A 17,235-nucleotide genomic window follows, 5' to 3' on the forward strand; every position below is an offset into this window, starting at 1 on the left:
TTGCGTGCTAGATGCGCATGCGCAACGGGAAGCGCAGCTTCACAACCCGGAAGCGAAGGACATAAACGCTTCAGTCAGGCCCCAGTATTCAGCGCTCAAAGAAGCTTTGTAGCCAATCAGCGAGGAGGAGCGAGTAGGGGGCGGGCTCCCCTGGCCGAAGCCTCGCGGAGCTGGCGCTGGGTGGCGGGACGGCGCCCTGCGGCGGCCGTTTCGGAGCGCTCCTCGCAGGGCTGGTGCCTGCCGCGGACGCTAATCAACTCCTCACTGCTCCTGCCGAAGCGAACCGCAACCGAAAGCGTCCTAAGCTCTTCCGGGTAGCGCCCTGCCATTGGCTGCTCCGCTGGCAGCTCTCGCTCTGAGGCGCCCTCATTGGCCTGTGCCTAACGACGTCGCAGGCAAGCCGCTTCGCCGATTGGCTGCGGTGTTTGGCGTCGCGTGGCGTCGCGGGGGCGGTTAGGCCCGTTGGCGGGCGGGCTCTGCAGGGCGTCGTGGGGCGCGCGGCGGTCACGCGCAGGTAGCTTGTGCGCGCTCTCGTTCGCGTAAGAGCGGCGTTTCCTTCGATCCTGATGTTTGTGGCCCTACTCAGGTTACAGCAAGGGCGAATTTGCTTTGTGAGGTTGCAGCCGTTTTGTCTTCCTCTTTATAGCTGTAACGTCGCGTAACTTACCTGACGRATGTTTTCCAGAGGTTGATGAAGAACAGCTCGTTTCGGTAGGCGTGTGGTACGGAGAGGAGGCTGCACCGTTTCTCCTCGTCTCGTTGTGGCCCTGCTATTCCCCGTGTTCGTGCTCACTGTCTTCCGTGATAGCCTGCTCTGCTGGAAATAGAAAACCTAGGCACTCGTCCCTGCTCGACTGGTTTAGAGTTTATCAATTTATGTTTTTCCTGTGCCTTCAACCATAAATACGAATCGGTACTGAATAGATTCTTCTTTTCTCCTCCAACTGATGAATTGAATGTCATACAACTAAGCGCATGAGGATTTTGAAACGGGCTTCAAAATCAAAGGCCCTTTGTATTTTTTTGCTCCAATCCTACTTTGCTACAGTTGTTTTCTGGTAATTTCCCTCTCTTCCTAGTGCCTTAAGCAGCAGTAGCTGAATTTCAATGGCTTCAGATGAGTGAAGTATGCAAAATGATGTGGAATCCTTTGAGTCAAAGGTCATGATTATAATTAATTTCAATAAGCTTGAACTTTGAAACACTTGTCAGAAAGTTGCTTTTAATAACTATTGCTTAAAAATGATTTTTTTTTCCTACATTCATTCTGTTCTCAGGATCCATGGCAAACTTCCTTCCCCCATGTTAAAAAGCTGAATGTTCATTAAGTCATGTATTCTTATATAACTCTTAAGTGTCGAACGCTATCCTTCATAAAGATGATCTGCGTAACAGTAATAAGCATCACAGTATTTTTTTTTTCCCTAGGTAATTATAGTRCTAAACTGTAGAGTTTTAGATCAAAGTACTAAAACAGCATGTAACGTTGTTGTTGTTAGTAACAAACTATGTTTTAGTAAATCAAAATACATTTGAATTTCAGATATATGACTAGTTCTGGATTATTCTGAATTGCATGTCCATGAGGGTTTTTTTTCCTCTTTGAAAATGAAAAGTTTTTGTAAAGAACGGCAGGATAGAAATTACTGCATATTTGCAAGCTTCAGTCGAGAGCAAATACCCTAGGTGGGTATACAATTAAAATGACCAGCAATTTGTAACTACATCATTATTAGTTTAAGTCTTTAATAGCATATATGCAACGAACTATCTGAGAAGACCTCAGCCACTGTGCTGAATCATTGCTGCTTTTCTAAAATAATGAAGAAATGTATTGTTAAAAAGTAAAAATAGAATATTCCTACAAAGTTATCACACTGAATCATGCTTATTTTTTGTATTGCATGTATGTCTGATTTAAAAAAATATATAATAGGTGATAATTACCTGATGTTCTGTTCACCCCAGTTACTGTATCAGGAAATGGATTGGGACCAGTTTGACTTGAACCCTAAAGTAATTGCTGCCCTTAAAAAAGGTAACTTAATCTGCAAGTGTTTAGCTAATAAGTCTTCMTTTAAATAATTGTGTGTTTGTGGATATAAGTATATAGATAGCAACATTTTGGAACTGCAATTAAATATTTCATAAGCCAATCTTGTAATTAGAAATGATAGCTTCTCCCCATGATTCAATGATTCCAAACAATTTTATAGCATGTTTTGATACATTCAATGTAAATGTTGCCTGCTTAGATCACAAGAATTTAATCCTGCGGTGTAGATAAACTTTAGGGGAAGTAGGAAGTGGGAGAACTTTTCTTTTGTGCATAAGAATGTAATCCAGCCAAAATTATTTATAAGAATTCCTCTAATTTCAGCTGACATAAAATCAGTGAAAGAGATTTTAAATCTTTCTGAAGCAGACTTGCAAAGATTGATGAAACTATCCAGTGCAGATATACAGTATTTACTGAAAACAATCTCTCGCACACTGAGGAAAAATAGTATGCTTACAGGTAATACAGCTAATGCAAAAAAAAAAAAAAAAGTCTTCTATTTAAATCATCAAATGTATTGTCACTGGGAGAAGGTATAGTTTTGGTTCCTAGTTAATAAGTAATATGATTTGATAATGATTCTGAAAATGAAAAGGCTTAATTATCCTAAGGACAGCTCCTGTGAGATCCTGAAGGTAGATGGAAGTGGATGGGAATCATTCTTCAGGATCAAGCCTATTTAAAACACAACAAAATAATTCCCCAGACTGGAAAACTTGATGAGAGGAACACAAGATTTTCCTTTCTCTTGCTGAACTCTGTCTCTCTCATTATTTTCCTTTTGGACTGAGACTAGTTGAAAAGCTTGTCTGTTAGAAACTATATAAATGATGTGATACAAACACATAATTCCAAATCTGCAGGATCTGACAGCTCCTCCTGTACAAATGCTTCATGGCAGCTCTGTACTTCTAATCTGTTTCCTTGAGCTCTACATATATCTTCAGGTCTTGGCCAGATGCCTGCTATGCTCTTTCATAGTCTGCTATAGCTTTCCATTTCCATARCTGCTCTGCTTGAACCGTGTTGGCAAGATTTTCCCTATGTGTAGCTTTCCACAGAGACTCTTTAGAGGCAGAGAAAGGAAAAAAAGATCTAGAGGAGGAAAGGGTACAGTGTAAACTATCTATTTTTGCTCATGGCATACAATTAATAGATTGTGCATGGGAAAGGGAGGTGCGGAAGACCAGGCTAAATTAGAAAAACCTCCCATCAACAAAGAAAGTATCTGTTGCAGATGCAAACCTGGTGTATAGCCTCTATATTGTATCATTGTGTGTTAGAAAGATACTAAATGGAACTTTTTCTTTCCTCCCTTCCCCCCCCCCCTTTAAAAAAAATATCCTTCAGCGCTTCAGCTCTACCAAGATAAACATCATCTCACCTCCCARCACCAGAAACTAAGCCTGGGATGTTCAGTACTAGATAACTTGTTAAAAGGTGGCATTCCTTTAGTGGGAATCACAGAACTTGCCGGCGAAAGTTCTGCTGGGAAGACCCAGATTAGTTTACAGCTGTGCCTTTGTGTGCAGTATCCTTACAAATATGGTGGATTAGAGTCTGGTAAGTACTGGAATGTATACGTTGATTTATTTGCCATTTGGAGGAATATGCTGTCTTTAAGAGCATTATYTCTGTGTTGAAGTAAATGTTTTTATTCGCTGAATGTCTTGCCCTTCTGCAGTAGCATTAGTGGTAAGCTAATTGGTAACGCAGCAGTATGAAGAGAAAAGCATACTGTGCACATGCCCTGCATCGCAACGTAATGTAATATAAAATTGCTGTTGGCTGTTGTTTACCCACCTGCCAATGTGGGTGAAAGAAGACACACATGCAAACAACATAGGAAAAGCATCACTGTCATAAGTACTTACTGACTTCTCAAGTAACAACCACAGCAAAACAGCTTGTCAAACAGGTAATTTTCCACAAACATCTCTGGTATGTGGTGTATATTCCCAGTTAGAGGTTTTAAATTTCAAATAATATTTAGTTTGATTACCCTAATTAAAATAATTTACAGAGTAAAATTGATGGAAAACTAGTTGAAGAAAGCATTGTTTTATACATGCGATTTTCCGATTTTTGCAAAAATAAGTAGATTTTCTTTGAAATATGGCTTTTRACTGTCTCTTTCCCCTTAATCTAACTTCTGGTATTTTCTTTTATGTCTTTTTAGAAAGGGAAAAATCTGTCTCACTTCCAAGAATTCACTGTCCTGGTGGTCTGCTTTAATTGTTTTTTGGCTGTGATCTTGCTCTTCTTTCCATGTAACACTGGGTTTAATTTGGCAGCTCAGTGGTTTGTTGTGGAGAAACTTCTTCAATTATTTCTTGTACCGTATCTACCCACATGGAAAAATCCTGGAGTGTCCAAATGAAAATAGTGCTTAAAGGGCAGAAATGAGCCTTTGACTTGCATTACTTTGCTTTAAGTTATGTCATTAATCAGAGCAGAAGCAAATATRTGCTGTTCAATTCCTTCCTGTGTTGCTGTTAACTGCTACAGATATTATGAGTGAAAATATGTTTTCATTCATACCCCAGTGCTTCTCTCTATTTGTGTTGGAAGAAAAGAACAAACTAGAACAGAGKCAGAATACAGAAAAAGGGGCCCAGCATCCTACTGGCATTTTTGTCTCGAGAATCTTCCTTTGAGAGCCACAGAATGGCCCATCTGTTGTTACTTGTGTGTGGAGATGGTGGCTGTTCCTTAGCACTTGGTGATATTGTGATTGCTTCATTGCGGTTGCATTCCCCATTTAGCCACTGCCAAGCGGTTYGTGAAAGAGCAGTGGATAGGGTGGTCATCGTATCGATGCTCCTGTGAGAGAGCCAGAGCATTTTTGAAGGGCTGAGAGGACAGAACTTTTGAGGATCTTGATTAGACTGCAGTATAAGTACATCAAGGAATCCTTGTTTTTAGAAACTGGTAATGAATGGTACCTATCTTGATGAGATATGTTAGTAGGAGCTGCAACATAGCAGATCATCATCATAGTACATCAGAGCAGATCTATGTCAAGCTTAAATTTAAAATTCTAAACCGTAATCACAGTATTACAACTAATATGTTGGATTTATCGAACTGTTTTGTAAAATTAGAGTACTCCAAAATGAAGGAGGAAAAAAATGATACAAAGTTAAAGGCTGTTGCACAACCTTGATTCTTTTACAATCTATGAATAAGAAATGTTGGGTTTCACATGGAGAAATACAGGAAAGAAAGTAATGAAGAGCTTTTTTTCTTTAGAAAACTTGGAAGAAGGAGAACAATGATGCTTATTTTTCATCACAGAAGTCTAGCTCGACCAATAGAAGAAGATAAAACTCCTTGCTAAAAGTTTGCTAAACGTTTAAATTTATGGGGTTATTTTTTTTTAGTGCTAGAAACTTTTGCCTTCTCTTAGGTGGTGATGTTGAAATGCATTTCTTGAGACAGTAAAGATTTATTGTGTATTTACTTCATTTGACTTTGTGCTATTCTTGTTTATAGTTTTCAGTGCTAGAAGGTTGGCAGCAAACCAAAAAATTGGGACATCCTTTGCCTCAAGGTTATCTTTGTGCCATTCTAAGAATGTCAGTTATGGTCTGTTGCATATTGGCTGAATTTATATGCCCATATTTATGAGTAAATATAATGAATATAATGTGACAAATTCATAACTACATTAGAATTCTGAATTAGAAAAGATATTTGCTACGGATTCTTGCTAACAAAGTCAGTTTGGTGCATGGCAGATTATGTTTCTAGGACTGAAAATTCTTCCATTCCCTTATTTGAAAATCATTTRCAACTTTCGAGTTTTTTTCTTTTTGGTCTTTTTTTTTTTTCCCCCAACAACCAGTATAGTACTGTCATCAGCCTAAATGACAGAAGAGCACTGAGACCTGATAAAATAGCTAGTTTCTATTTTCTTGTTGTAGAACTGTGGGGAAGGATGCTTATGTGATCATTCAGGACAACTTTCTAAGAGTGTCTCCCAGCTTCTCTTTCAAAAGYGATAAATACCCAGGCTCTTGAATTGCTGCTAGTGTTGACAGCTTCCTAATAAACTGTAAATAGCATGATGCCATAGGCTCTTCTCTGTCTTGTACTGGTCTCTTCTTTTTATTTAGGTTRTGACAATCCGCCTATCATTAAGATATCTGAATATTGTTAAGGGCTTTGGCTTTGTGATTAGACATTTGTCTTTCCTGTTGGGTTTGCCTGTCTGTCAGTATCTTCTAACTTGAACTCCTGTAACTGCTACAAAGCACCTCTTGCATTTTTAATGCGTGGGTGYGTGTTCTTGCTATTCGAATGCTTTTATTGTGGCTCAACTGAAGATCCCAGGCAGAAGTTGAAGAATCTTTACAAGGGTCCAATAGGATAGAGTGCTACTCTCCTTTTACTGTGAGACTTGAATTTTAGGCCAAAACAAAGTTCATCCACTGTATTTTGTGGGGGTTAACTCTCTCAAGAAAGATCAGGATGAAAATTACATTACCGTCTTCTGAAATGAGCAGCATTTCAAGAAAGAAGGTTGTCCCACTGTATACTTTGGAGAAAGCACGACTGGACCAGTTATGTACTGAGACTACAATATCTGCTCTATTAGATTTAACTGATGTCATACAAGTATTACAGCAGAGTGGAAGGTTGGCAGGTAACTGATCTGGTGTTTGCAAAACTGAACTGAGGCAGGAAACACCAGTCAGTCTGTGCACTGAAACTGTTCTGAAGAACGAAATAATCTCTTTTGATTTTTTTTTAACACAAATGTTTCCCTGAAACAATTATTTAGCATAAGTAAATGTGATCGTTTGAACTTTAAAATCCCTGTTGTGATTTTACAAAGGGGATAGAGTGTATATATTGGGCAGGTATTTTAAAACTAGGTTGCTGGACCAGTAGCTCAGAGAGGACCAGATTTTTGCTTCTCCAGCTTTTTCTTTCTTCCCTAGAGGTATTACAGCTGCAGGATTACCTTGCAAACTGAGACTCAACTGAGTATGTTTATAATACAGTAGGGTTGGTTGATRCTTTTAGTCTTCTGCTTTTACGTTATGATTGTTCCTATCATTATTCTTACTACTGTACTGAAGTTATCTGTGAGGAATGTCTTTATCTTTAGTAGAATTTTACATTCTTTGTCTCCAGATAATTYTTTATATATATATAWWATATATATATTTTTTTCCAGCAAGAATACTGTGTTCTTTGTTTAGAAATGTATTGAGTGGTGCAATACCTCTGGATTGAAAGGCAGATATCTAAACATTATAGTATTGATCTATGTAGAAGTGTGAGTCTGCATTTGAAAAGACATAAACAGTCTCAAATAACAAACATTCCACCCTTTATGTAAACTGAGGAGAGTAGAAAGGACATACTGCTTAAGGCAGGTCTGACTTTAAAAAGCAAATATTCTCTCTGTGAGCCAGTATCTGTGATAAAGAAATCCCTGTCATTCAGAATTAGGCTGCGTTGTGCAAAAGCCAATCTGTTGTGAAGAAGAATGGTAGATGAGAGGTCCAGAATGTTGTACATCGGAACTGTTCTAGCCTTCAGACATTTCAACACAAGTGAGCATAGCTTTTCTTAGTATGAGCTTGGAAGCACATGGGCTTAAGGGAGCTGCGTATCTTTCTCCCCACCCTCCTCCCCTTGCCCCCACCAAGTTTATCTAAAGCTGTGGATTTGCACCATAATGATTTGAGTTTTGTGACTCAAGTCTTGCAAGACGTTATTGGTTTATCTGAGCAAATATTGATGCTAGATATACATAACGAATCAAATTCATGATTAGAAATTTGTCTTGACTCACTGGCTTTTTAGAAATCATGAAACTGAAAAATTTGATTAGGAATGTCTGGAACTGCCTTCAGTCAAGTTATATGCCTGCCTATTCGATATTCATCACCACCCAACTTGACAGTGACAGCTGTGAGAAATGATCCAGTTAGGAGAAATTAACCTAGAAAAATAGTCAAGAAAGTTAAAGTTCACTGAATTAGCTGTTTAATAATTAGCTATTTAACTAACTTAAGCAGTTAAATTATACAATTTATTAAATAATGTACTGTGCTTTTCTCACCCTAATATTCATACAAGTTCAGACAGTATTCAGCAAGCTGTGGATGTCACTGTAAACTTAATGTATTCAAGTACTGGTGGACTTACTTTCTGTTTTGATTTCCTTCTGCCCAAATGAAAAATTGCACATATGCTCATTTGTGTCTACAAGTATTGCATATGAGTTTACCTATTGTAATTATCAAATACATTGTTTATGCTCACAGTTTCAAATCCAAAATTCCATCCACTCAAATAATATTTGAAATAGAAAGTGTGTGTGGGAAAATACAGAAACCATTTGTAGTTCAATTTTGCACTCTTTTTCTTTTTTTTTTTTTTTGGTGTTATAGTACAGGAATCATGATCAGGTAATGACATCAGTCTTCAAGCAAATTAGGCTTATGGCCATGCTTGTYTCTTATAGAAGAGTTCTCAAAATTCAATACCTTGTGTTATGCAGGTGCCCATCAGCAAAATATTTTTATTTGGAATGGAAAACTTTCAATATTTCCTCAATCCAGCCCTGTGCTCTTCCAGTTCCTACTACTGGGTATAGTTTCATATTTTTTCTGTGGAATATGTTGTGTGTTTGGAAGTTGCAACTGGAAATGGGTCTTTCTGCTCCCTAGAGAGCCAGTGTAGAAAATGGACCACTGGGGTGGAAATACTGAGGAGGTCCAGTGTTGCCAAGCGCATCAGCTGCCAAGCTGTATTAGCAGCCCGAACCATTTCAGCGAGTGGGCTTAATCCTTAGATGTAATCCTATAATTATTAGCTGTTGTTTTCAGACAATTCTGACTAATTCTACAATAACAGCAACAGTATTCTAATAAAGAAATACTGCACATAATCCTTTTTTCTCCAAATCTTTGACATATGTAGTTAACTTTCTCTACAATAATGCATTCTTGTTAACCAGAACCTGCAGTAAAAATATATAGCCATCACTGACAGTAATGTGATGAAGTATAATACTTTTTATCTAATGTACYATTTTCAGGAAGAGTTAATTGGAATGAGAATGGATGACTGATCCTCTTTAAACTGTTTTACAAGTATGGCAAAAAGTATCCCTCCATATATAAATTTGATATCGAGAAGGTTCAAAAGGGTGAGTGAAATTAATCAGAATTACTAGTCTAAGGCAAACTATGCAGTACCAGTATTACTCTATTTGTGGTTGAAGAGGTTACGATACTCCATCATCCCGGTCAGGCAGGCAGGCGTTCTGCGGCCGTGCAGGAAGAGTGGCACCTAGTGGACCACTGGAGAGTGCAAAAATGCAGTTGTGCCAGAAGGCACTAAAAAGGCATCTGGCAGCTACAGGAAAGTCATAGCAGCGTTTTCTTTTGGTTGTTCATCATTGATTCAATAGGAGTGTACAAAAGTAAAAAGAATTTCCAGTTAAGTATGCTTAACTTCTAAGTGCATAATGCRTTGTTTTGTTTTTGTGCTGTTAAAAAAACTGTGTCTATCTAAGAGCCATGATTTAGTAACAGGTTGTTTTCTGGATTGTAGGAGCAGTCTACATTTGTACAGAAGACGTATTCCCAAGTAAACGTTTGCAGCAACTCATAGATCAACAGCATAAGCTGCGTGCAGATGTTCCAACTGAAATCATACAGAAAATCAAATTTGGAAACARTATTTTCATTGAGCACGCAGCAGACCTAGTAAGTAGTGGCATGACTTACAAATAAATCATTATAATGCTATAACCCAGTTACCACAGGAGTCTTTTTGATGCAGAAGAGCTTGCAAAAGACTACRAGTGACCTAAGGTTTACAATGAATACTTGCTTTTTTATCTCTGCCAATTGCTTTTAGAAAACTGAGTCAGGTCTTCAGGAGCTAAGTCTTTTACTTAGTGTTTCATTGTGAAAGATTGGGAGCTATTCAAAGATAAACATCCATCTTTTTCAGAATGAAATGATGTGGTGGATTTTATAAATCTTTATGTTTATTAAAATGCAGTAGAGTTATTGCTGCTGGTTTTACTACAGCTCCTAGAGAAATCTTGATTGAGTTTGCAGACAGGATACAAATGCGTATGCAAAAGGTGGTCCATATTTGCAATATAAGGCCAGAGTTAATAAGTTGAAAATCAAATGAATAGAAGGGAAGGATACAAAAAATGATGCCCAGAATAAGTAGTGGCACAGCGTAACAGCTGTAGTGCTGCTGTCTTTCCCCTTCTCTCATTTTTAGACATCTTAGTAGAGTTGGGGGAAAAAAAGATACTAACTTCAGTACCATGTTCTTGCCTTGTAAAGACACATCTTTGTGCTTTCTGATTTCTTAAATGGCCATGGATATGTAGTTTATTTGATAGAACATTARAAGTTCTGTTTTCTGTAAGGCTCAAAAGCAGATCTTGTTAACATATTCTGATTGCTGGCACTTTGTTAATCTTGGTCTTAGTTTATAAGTGTAAGAAGATATTGTACGTTCGTATGATATATTTGYCACTTATTCACTGCATAGCCCAGGCAGCAGCTAAGCTGCCTTTTCCACRTACCTTCCATTGGAAGCATTAATTAAAGTTCTTACTGCAGTCTTTTGGAGCTATAAAGTATGTTATTGTAAAAAGTCTGCATAATAACAGGAAAAAATCAACTTAAAATAATATGTACATTTCTCTAAAATACCCTTAAAATATTATACTCCCTGTTAAGCAATTGCACAGTAGATTTTTCACAATTTATGTATTGCTGTATATAGCTTGTGTTCCCGCTTGCTTGCTCTCTCAATCCATATAGATTACACATATATAGCAATATACATAGAATAGATTGTTATAGAGAGAGAGAGATAGGTTATAGCAATTGAAGTAGAAACTCAAATTATAATTGCAGTCTGTATTTTCTTCCACATCAAAATTTTTGACATGTTTCATTCTGAAGAATTCAGTTGTTCATGTATTCACTTGAAAGGAATGAGTCTTGTATGGACAGAAAGTTCCCATACATTTAGAAAAACTGAAATGCCTGTAGACATACCAGCAAGTGGAAACAAAAAAAAATTCATTTTCCGGAATCTGAAGATCATATATTCTACTGAGTAATTTTTACCTCACTTATATCATCACAGGCTTTTTTTTTTTTTTAAATACTATTGCTTTTGTCAGGAGCAGCTAGTTTAATAGAATAGATCTTACTGTAATTCAGACTTGAGAATTACAATCTAGTTCTAATAGCTATGGAATGTTGAAAGATATTACCTGTAATTTTGGATGCGTGTAAGCTTTTCAGCTGTGAGCCCCTACTTCTTTAAAGAATGGCACCAATCAAAAGAACTGTAACTGTCTGGGTTTTGTTTTTGTTTATTGCCAATGTTGTCCCTGAATGATTGACATCTAGAAGCTAAGATTATTGTATGCTTGCTCTCCTTTGTACTCAGCTATTGTAGACCACTGCTAAAGACAAGATCTGGCCTAGAAAGACCTTTGGTCTGACTAGTATCACTATTATTACATAAAGTTACACTCTGCAAAGTATTTTCTACTAAAACTTCCTGCAGTTGGAAAGTTTGGAGAACTTCAAAATATTCAATTGATAAAACTTTTTTCATAAAAAGGGAGGAAATGAGTTGCAGATATTAATAGGACTTTTGATCAAGGGGGGGTTGATATAGTAGCTGTATATTTTATCACCAAAATGTCATTAGTGAAATAGCAGCATAGTCTTTAACTTCTGTTTTGAATATTTAATGCTAGTCTTGAGTCCTCAGTGTTTTAGTAAGAACCACTRCTGCAAAATAGGAATGGTTCAGGACTGTGCTATTGCATTCTCRAGATCTGGAAACATCCGAACATACTTGATTTAAGTGAGTACAGCTGCAAATAACTTCAGTAGATTGCACATGATATACACAGGTTGCATTTAGTTTCCTTTGTTTGTTTGTTTTAGATAAAAATGTAAGACACCCCTTAAAAATTTTTACCAGTGAAACTTACAGATCCACAAACTCATTCTCTGATTAGAAACTTCATCAGCTTACATTTAAGTGATGAGAACTGTAGTTACTATCCTAATCTTACAAATATTGTTATTTGAATCGTTTCAGTGTCAGATATTTGTATTTTGCGATAGGACACCTTCCACAACTGCATTACTAAAAGGATTTCTTTACTGCTCACAAGAGGCATGGCGCGGCTGGTGGTCGTAGACTCTATTGCTGCTTTGTTTCGATGCGAATTTGGAGTTTCAGATTCTGTTACGAAAGCTCGGTATTTGCAGACATTTGGAGCACAGCTTCACAGTTTAAGCACTAGATTCAGGACTCCAATAATGTGCATTAATCAGGTATGACATCAAAAATACTTACTTTATAAGGCCGTTAAATTAATGGCTGTTGRGGGGAGATTTGTGCAAACAGATTTGTAAGTGTTGCTTTTAAAAGTAACACTGTCAACYGAGTCTTATTGACAGACAGAAACTTCCAGTTTCCTTAAACTAGGTTACTTTAAACCAGTAAATTTTAATGTTTTCAAAATTTAAGAATATCATTTAGGCCTGACAGGACAGGCCTTCAAAAGTAGTAAATTCATTGGGAATTAGACACCTTTTGGAGATTTGGGTATCAGTACCTTTTACCTGCATGTATAAAAAAGATATGATTAATAGCTTAAGTATAGGAACAGTGTGTGTGGTGTGTGGTTGTTTATTTTTGTTTTTGTTTTTTCTTTTGTGTTTGTTTTAACAGATTCAGCATCTAATAGCAGTTACATTCCTATAAACTTTAGCTAGCTAAATTGTTGAAGCACTGTAAACTAAGGTAGTACTTCACAATTCCTTTTAGTTTGCCTTGAAAGAATAAGGGTTTTATATATATGATTCAATAATTTGGACTTTATTGGCTTCATTCTCTTTCCTTCTGTTTGCCAAAAACAAATGCATAACTACAAGTCACGTTCAAATGTTACTTTCTGATTTAGGTGACTGATGCAGTGAGTGAATCAGAAGCTGCTCAGTGCAATTGTAGGTAAGTCATGTCCTGCAAAACGAAATGTAACAGTGTCACACATAGAAGCATTTAACYAGCATATTTTTCTTTAACTCCCATATAAACTGTAGGAACATATTAAGAGCAGCAGTGGATCTACCCAACAAGCTGTATTTGCTGGAGAGCAGTAATAGCTACCATGCTGTAAATCAGGGGAAAAAAAACCCAAAACCCTGTAGTATACAGTTATGTGGTAATTCCTTACCACAGGGAGTAGGTTAGGGGAGAAAAATCCCTGGAGTTAATGGCTGCTGTACTTGCTAACACAGGAGAATTTGTATCTCAACTTGTTTCTGATATAACTGGGTGCATTTTCTGCCTGTTTAGAAAAATATAGCAACCCAACTTTGTGTGTGTGGGGGGGTGGTTGTTGGTGTTTTAAGAAAAAAACCTGAGCAACAAGAACAACTGCCTTTTGAYACCAAGAGATTAACAGGATTCAAACAAATATATTTTTGTTTGAAGCCTAATGATAATCTTAATTTATTACATAAGCTAGGAGTTAAATACATGCATTTTTTGAAAAGTTAACATAGGTCCTCCTGATTCAGAACTTGACAAAGAACAAGGTGACTGTAACTCTTTGCTGGAGAGGTTGCATATTCTCCAGGAAGAAGATTGTTTTAAGCTTTGATGAATTGAAAAAATATATAAATATAAATATATATATTTATATATGCACACACACACACACACTCCATATACATACATACATGCATACATGCATACATACATATATATTTTATATATATATATATATATAATATCTATCCAGCATTTCTAAATGTAGTTTCTAATGGAATTCAGGGCCAAAAGTATTTTAAGTGCAAACACTTTTCTATTACTATTTTCCTGCCACAAGAGGGAATCCTTCAAGACAGAGGCAGGTATTCACCATGGCTGAAGTTTGAAGAATGACTGAACTATTCTGTATAAAAGCACTCTTCCTCTTCCAGTCCTCAGCTGACTATAGAGGAAGCCTAGCACTTAGTGGTGTGTGCATAATCCCCCTATAATCTCTACAGCTTTAAATAGAGCAAATGGTAGTAAATATGTAAGGCAGTAGATGATTTTTAGTTATAATCAAACTCAAGATGTTTCATATTAAATTCATACATGTGGAAATCTGTAATGCTTTCTTTATAGTGCAGTGGATAGCAGAGTTTCTCCAGCACTTGGAATAACCTGGGCAAATCAACTGCTAATGAGATTGATGGTCAGTCGAGTATCACAACCCGAACAGTCATCTGGAGTTGCGTTACACCACACTGGAAGTGTGAGGACTTTAAGAGTAGTTTTTGCTCCTCATCTCCCTTCATCCTTTTGCTACTATACAGTAAAATTGGAAGGTGTGAAAGGAATAAATCCGTTGCATGATATGGCATCCTGCTTCAAAAATTTATAGAATTTACTGTTGCTACAGGAAGAATTATTAGTAACCTAAGGTTGTTCACACATAAGAGAAATGGATCCTGAAATACATAACAGGTGATATGATAATACATTTTAAAGCCTCTTCTCCATTGTGAAAGGCTGATGTTTCTATATTTAGATATATCATCAGCTTTTCATCTTGAGATAAGTATTCTGAAGGAGAGTAAAGCTGTAGGTAGGCAGACAGCATAATATAGTGTGATGTGGAGATCCCTATGTTAAGGAGACCTGACTTTTGAGGATTTTTTTTTTTTTTTTTTAATAGCGCACTACTCTAGAAACAGCATATGCTGCAATCATACACCTTTTCTGCTTCCAGACCCAAAAGGGGCTCAAATTCAACCAGTTAATGCTGTCTACTTGTATTTCTAGTCCTCATGTTGGCATTAAGCATAGCCATTTTTCTATTTTTAGGGCCTTTGTCACAAATCAGGTGGCCTCTTCTTAATAAAAATGCTTGTTCTTAATGTTAGGACAAACAAACAGGAAGAAAGACCTTAAACTATTTTATAATTTTAATCAAAATATTACTTTTTACTGCTTTTGGACTGTGTGGGCATATCTGACTTCATGTAACTTCTACAAGTTATTTGGAAATTTAAAGAAAGGATTAAAGGGTCACACAAGCGATGGTAGCTATGAGAGGCAAAGCAGACGTAAAAGGACTGGATCTGTTAGTCATAGACCCAGAACTTCCACTAATGTTGTTCATTTCAGCCTGCTCTTTTTCCACTTTTCCTGCTTTCCAGATCTCTCTCCTCATAGCAAAAGCTTGTTTAGCCTCTTGTGTTTACACAAACCAAACACGCACCCCAGCCCCCTTATTCTGCTTGCCTGTGTCTAAAACTCACTGAGTGGTAACCAGATGGTCTCAGAGCATGAGCTCCGTTCATGTTCTTGACGGTGCAGTTGGCTGTGTTTTGTAAGGTGTRTTTAGTGTTCCTGACTGTCTTCTGGTTCTCTTCCTAGCTCTGTAGTATCTGTCTCTTTTTGGAAGGACTTTTGCTGTTGCTGTTCACTGCAGGATGGTGTTCTTGTCTTACTGTTCCTCTGCTTGCTCTCTGCATAAGCTTGCTCAAAAACACAAGCAACTCACTGGTGAGCTTTCTACTGTAGACTAGTGCTCTATCTCTACAAATAAGATATTAGCTGTCCAACATTTTTCTGTGAGTCTCCAACCAAGGTTATCAGGTCTAAAACAGCTTTCCTTCCTTCTCTTGCTGCTCCATTTTTCTAGTGCAGTAGACTATACTGTTGTCTTCTCTGCCATTTATGCCTATGCATAATCAATGATTACTGTATGTCCTTACAGCTAGGCTCCACCTAAATCGTGCTGTTTCTGAATGGCTCTGTTAGCTGTTTTCATCCATTCACACAGCTACAATTCTCTTTCCAGGGGTTTTTATTACCTTTACATGGTTTTCTTTACATCTTTCTTCTTGTTACTGTTCATCACATCTTTTTCTGCCCTCTGCTACAGTTTCCTTTTTCTAGCCATCACCTGCATTATCGTCACTGTGAAAGAAAGCTAGATGAAAAGTTACTTATGCGCATTTTCCAAAGACATTAGACCTCATTCTGCCTGTGTTACTTGGGTGCCTGCTCACTTGTATCAGGTACTTGTTAAGCTTTCAGACAGATAGATAGTTTTTTTCTTCTCCCTGCTTTCTCAGGATGCCCAGACAAAGGCAGCATCTGTCTCATTCTGGGCTTTTGTTTGCCTTTAAAGCTACATTGCTCAGTTAAGCCTTTCTGCTAATGAGAACATTTAGTTCTCCATAGTCTAAGTAATAAAAAAATCCCTTCTAGGGAAGTACAGGGGGTGGGTTCGATATTCATAAATCTCTTAGTATTGTGAGGTTTCAGTCCATCGTTAAAGCTTGAGCATCTTCCCTCAATACCATTGCTTAGTAAAATGCATTCCTTTTACATTTTAGAGTACATCACTCTAGTGAAACAACCGTTTTCTGGTAGAAATCTTCCTTCCCCCTATTCCCTGTGATAGTCTTCAAGGATGCAGCTGTGTCTTGTCAAAGCACACAGCTGGGCAGCAGAAAGGAAGTTTTGTCCAGCTGTTACATGGGTCTGCTGGAACCCTCCGGCAGCAGATTTCTCAGAGGTATGAGAAGTATGATGCAAGGAAGTGAGGCATAAGATGATATGGACAGCACAACTGCCTCAGGGAAGTTCTTCAGAAGAATCTGTACAGGCAAGCCTTGGCACTGAAGGAAGGAAAMTCCAAGCCAAAGGACTTCTGAGACCCCTTCTGCTGTGTAAAGATCTTGTGCAATAGCATAAACTGAAATTGGCTTTAAAGCCCTTTTTTAATGTCTTATTCAGCTTTGTGTATTCAAAAGTGACCATGCTGTCTTGTATTTTTAATTTTTAATAAAATCAAACCATAAAAAACAGAAGTCATGCTGTGTACTCAATCTAAGGAAAAAGTGAGATTGCTGTAACTCAGAGCCCTGGGTACCCTGTATGTTCCACCCCTCCTTGAAACAAATTTTAATGAAGATAGATAAACAAACGCAGCATTGGTAACTCATATTACTGTTTTCCATTCCTGGCCTATTTATCTGGGACAGGAACTTTGCAACATACTGTTTAATAATAATTCTTTAAAAAAATAAAAGCTATCAATCGTCTGTGGCTGTAGTTGATTTGTGAGTGTCTGA

At 37.5% G+C, this 17,235-nt stretch overlaps 1 protein-coding gene across 19 annotated transcripts; it reads left to right on the forward strand.

Moving 5' to 3' along the window:
- Positions 1-316: 316 nt before the first annotated feature.
- Positions 317-17,205, forward strand: XRCC3 (X-ray repair cross complementing 3). 19 transcript variants are annotated; one of them, XM_026079517.1, is made up of 9 exons: positions 317-395; positions 647-711; positions 1,969-2,038; positions 2,381-2,518; positions 3,410-3,622; positions 9,638-9,792; positions 12,211-12,423; positions 13,056-13,102; positions 14,270-17,205. In XM_026079517.1, the coding sequence occupies exons 3-9, from the start codon at positions 1,984-1,986 to the stop codon at positions 14,526-14,528; spliced, it is 1,080 nt and encodes a 359-aa protein (XP_025935302.1). In that variant the 5' UTR covers positions 317-395; positions 647-711; positions 1,969-1,983; the 3' UTR covers positions 14,529-17,205. The 19 variants fall into 19 exon arrangements, 18 of the variants coding, with proteins under 18 accessions (XP_025935302.1, XP_025935298.1, XP_025935288.1 ...); XM_026079513.1 differs by lacking the exon at positions 317-395 and having other exon boundaries at positions 417-1,161; positions 14,270-14,399; positions 16,495-17,205; XR_003255743.1 differs by lacking the exon at positions 317-395 and having other exon boundaries at positions 418-1,161; positions 14,270-14,611; positions 16,495-17,205.
- Positions 17,206-17,235: the final 30 nt, after the last annotated feature.

Source organism: Apteryx rowi, unplaced genomic scaffold (assembly GCF_003343035.1).
Source record: "Apteryx rowi isolate R43461 unplaced genomic scaffold, aptRow1 scaffold_5, whole genome shotgun sequence".
NCBI lineage: Eukaryota > Metazoa > Chordata > Aves > Apterygiformes > Apterygidae > Apteryx > Apteryx rowi.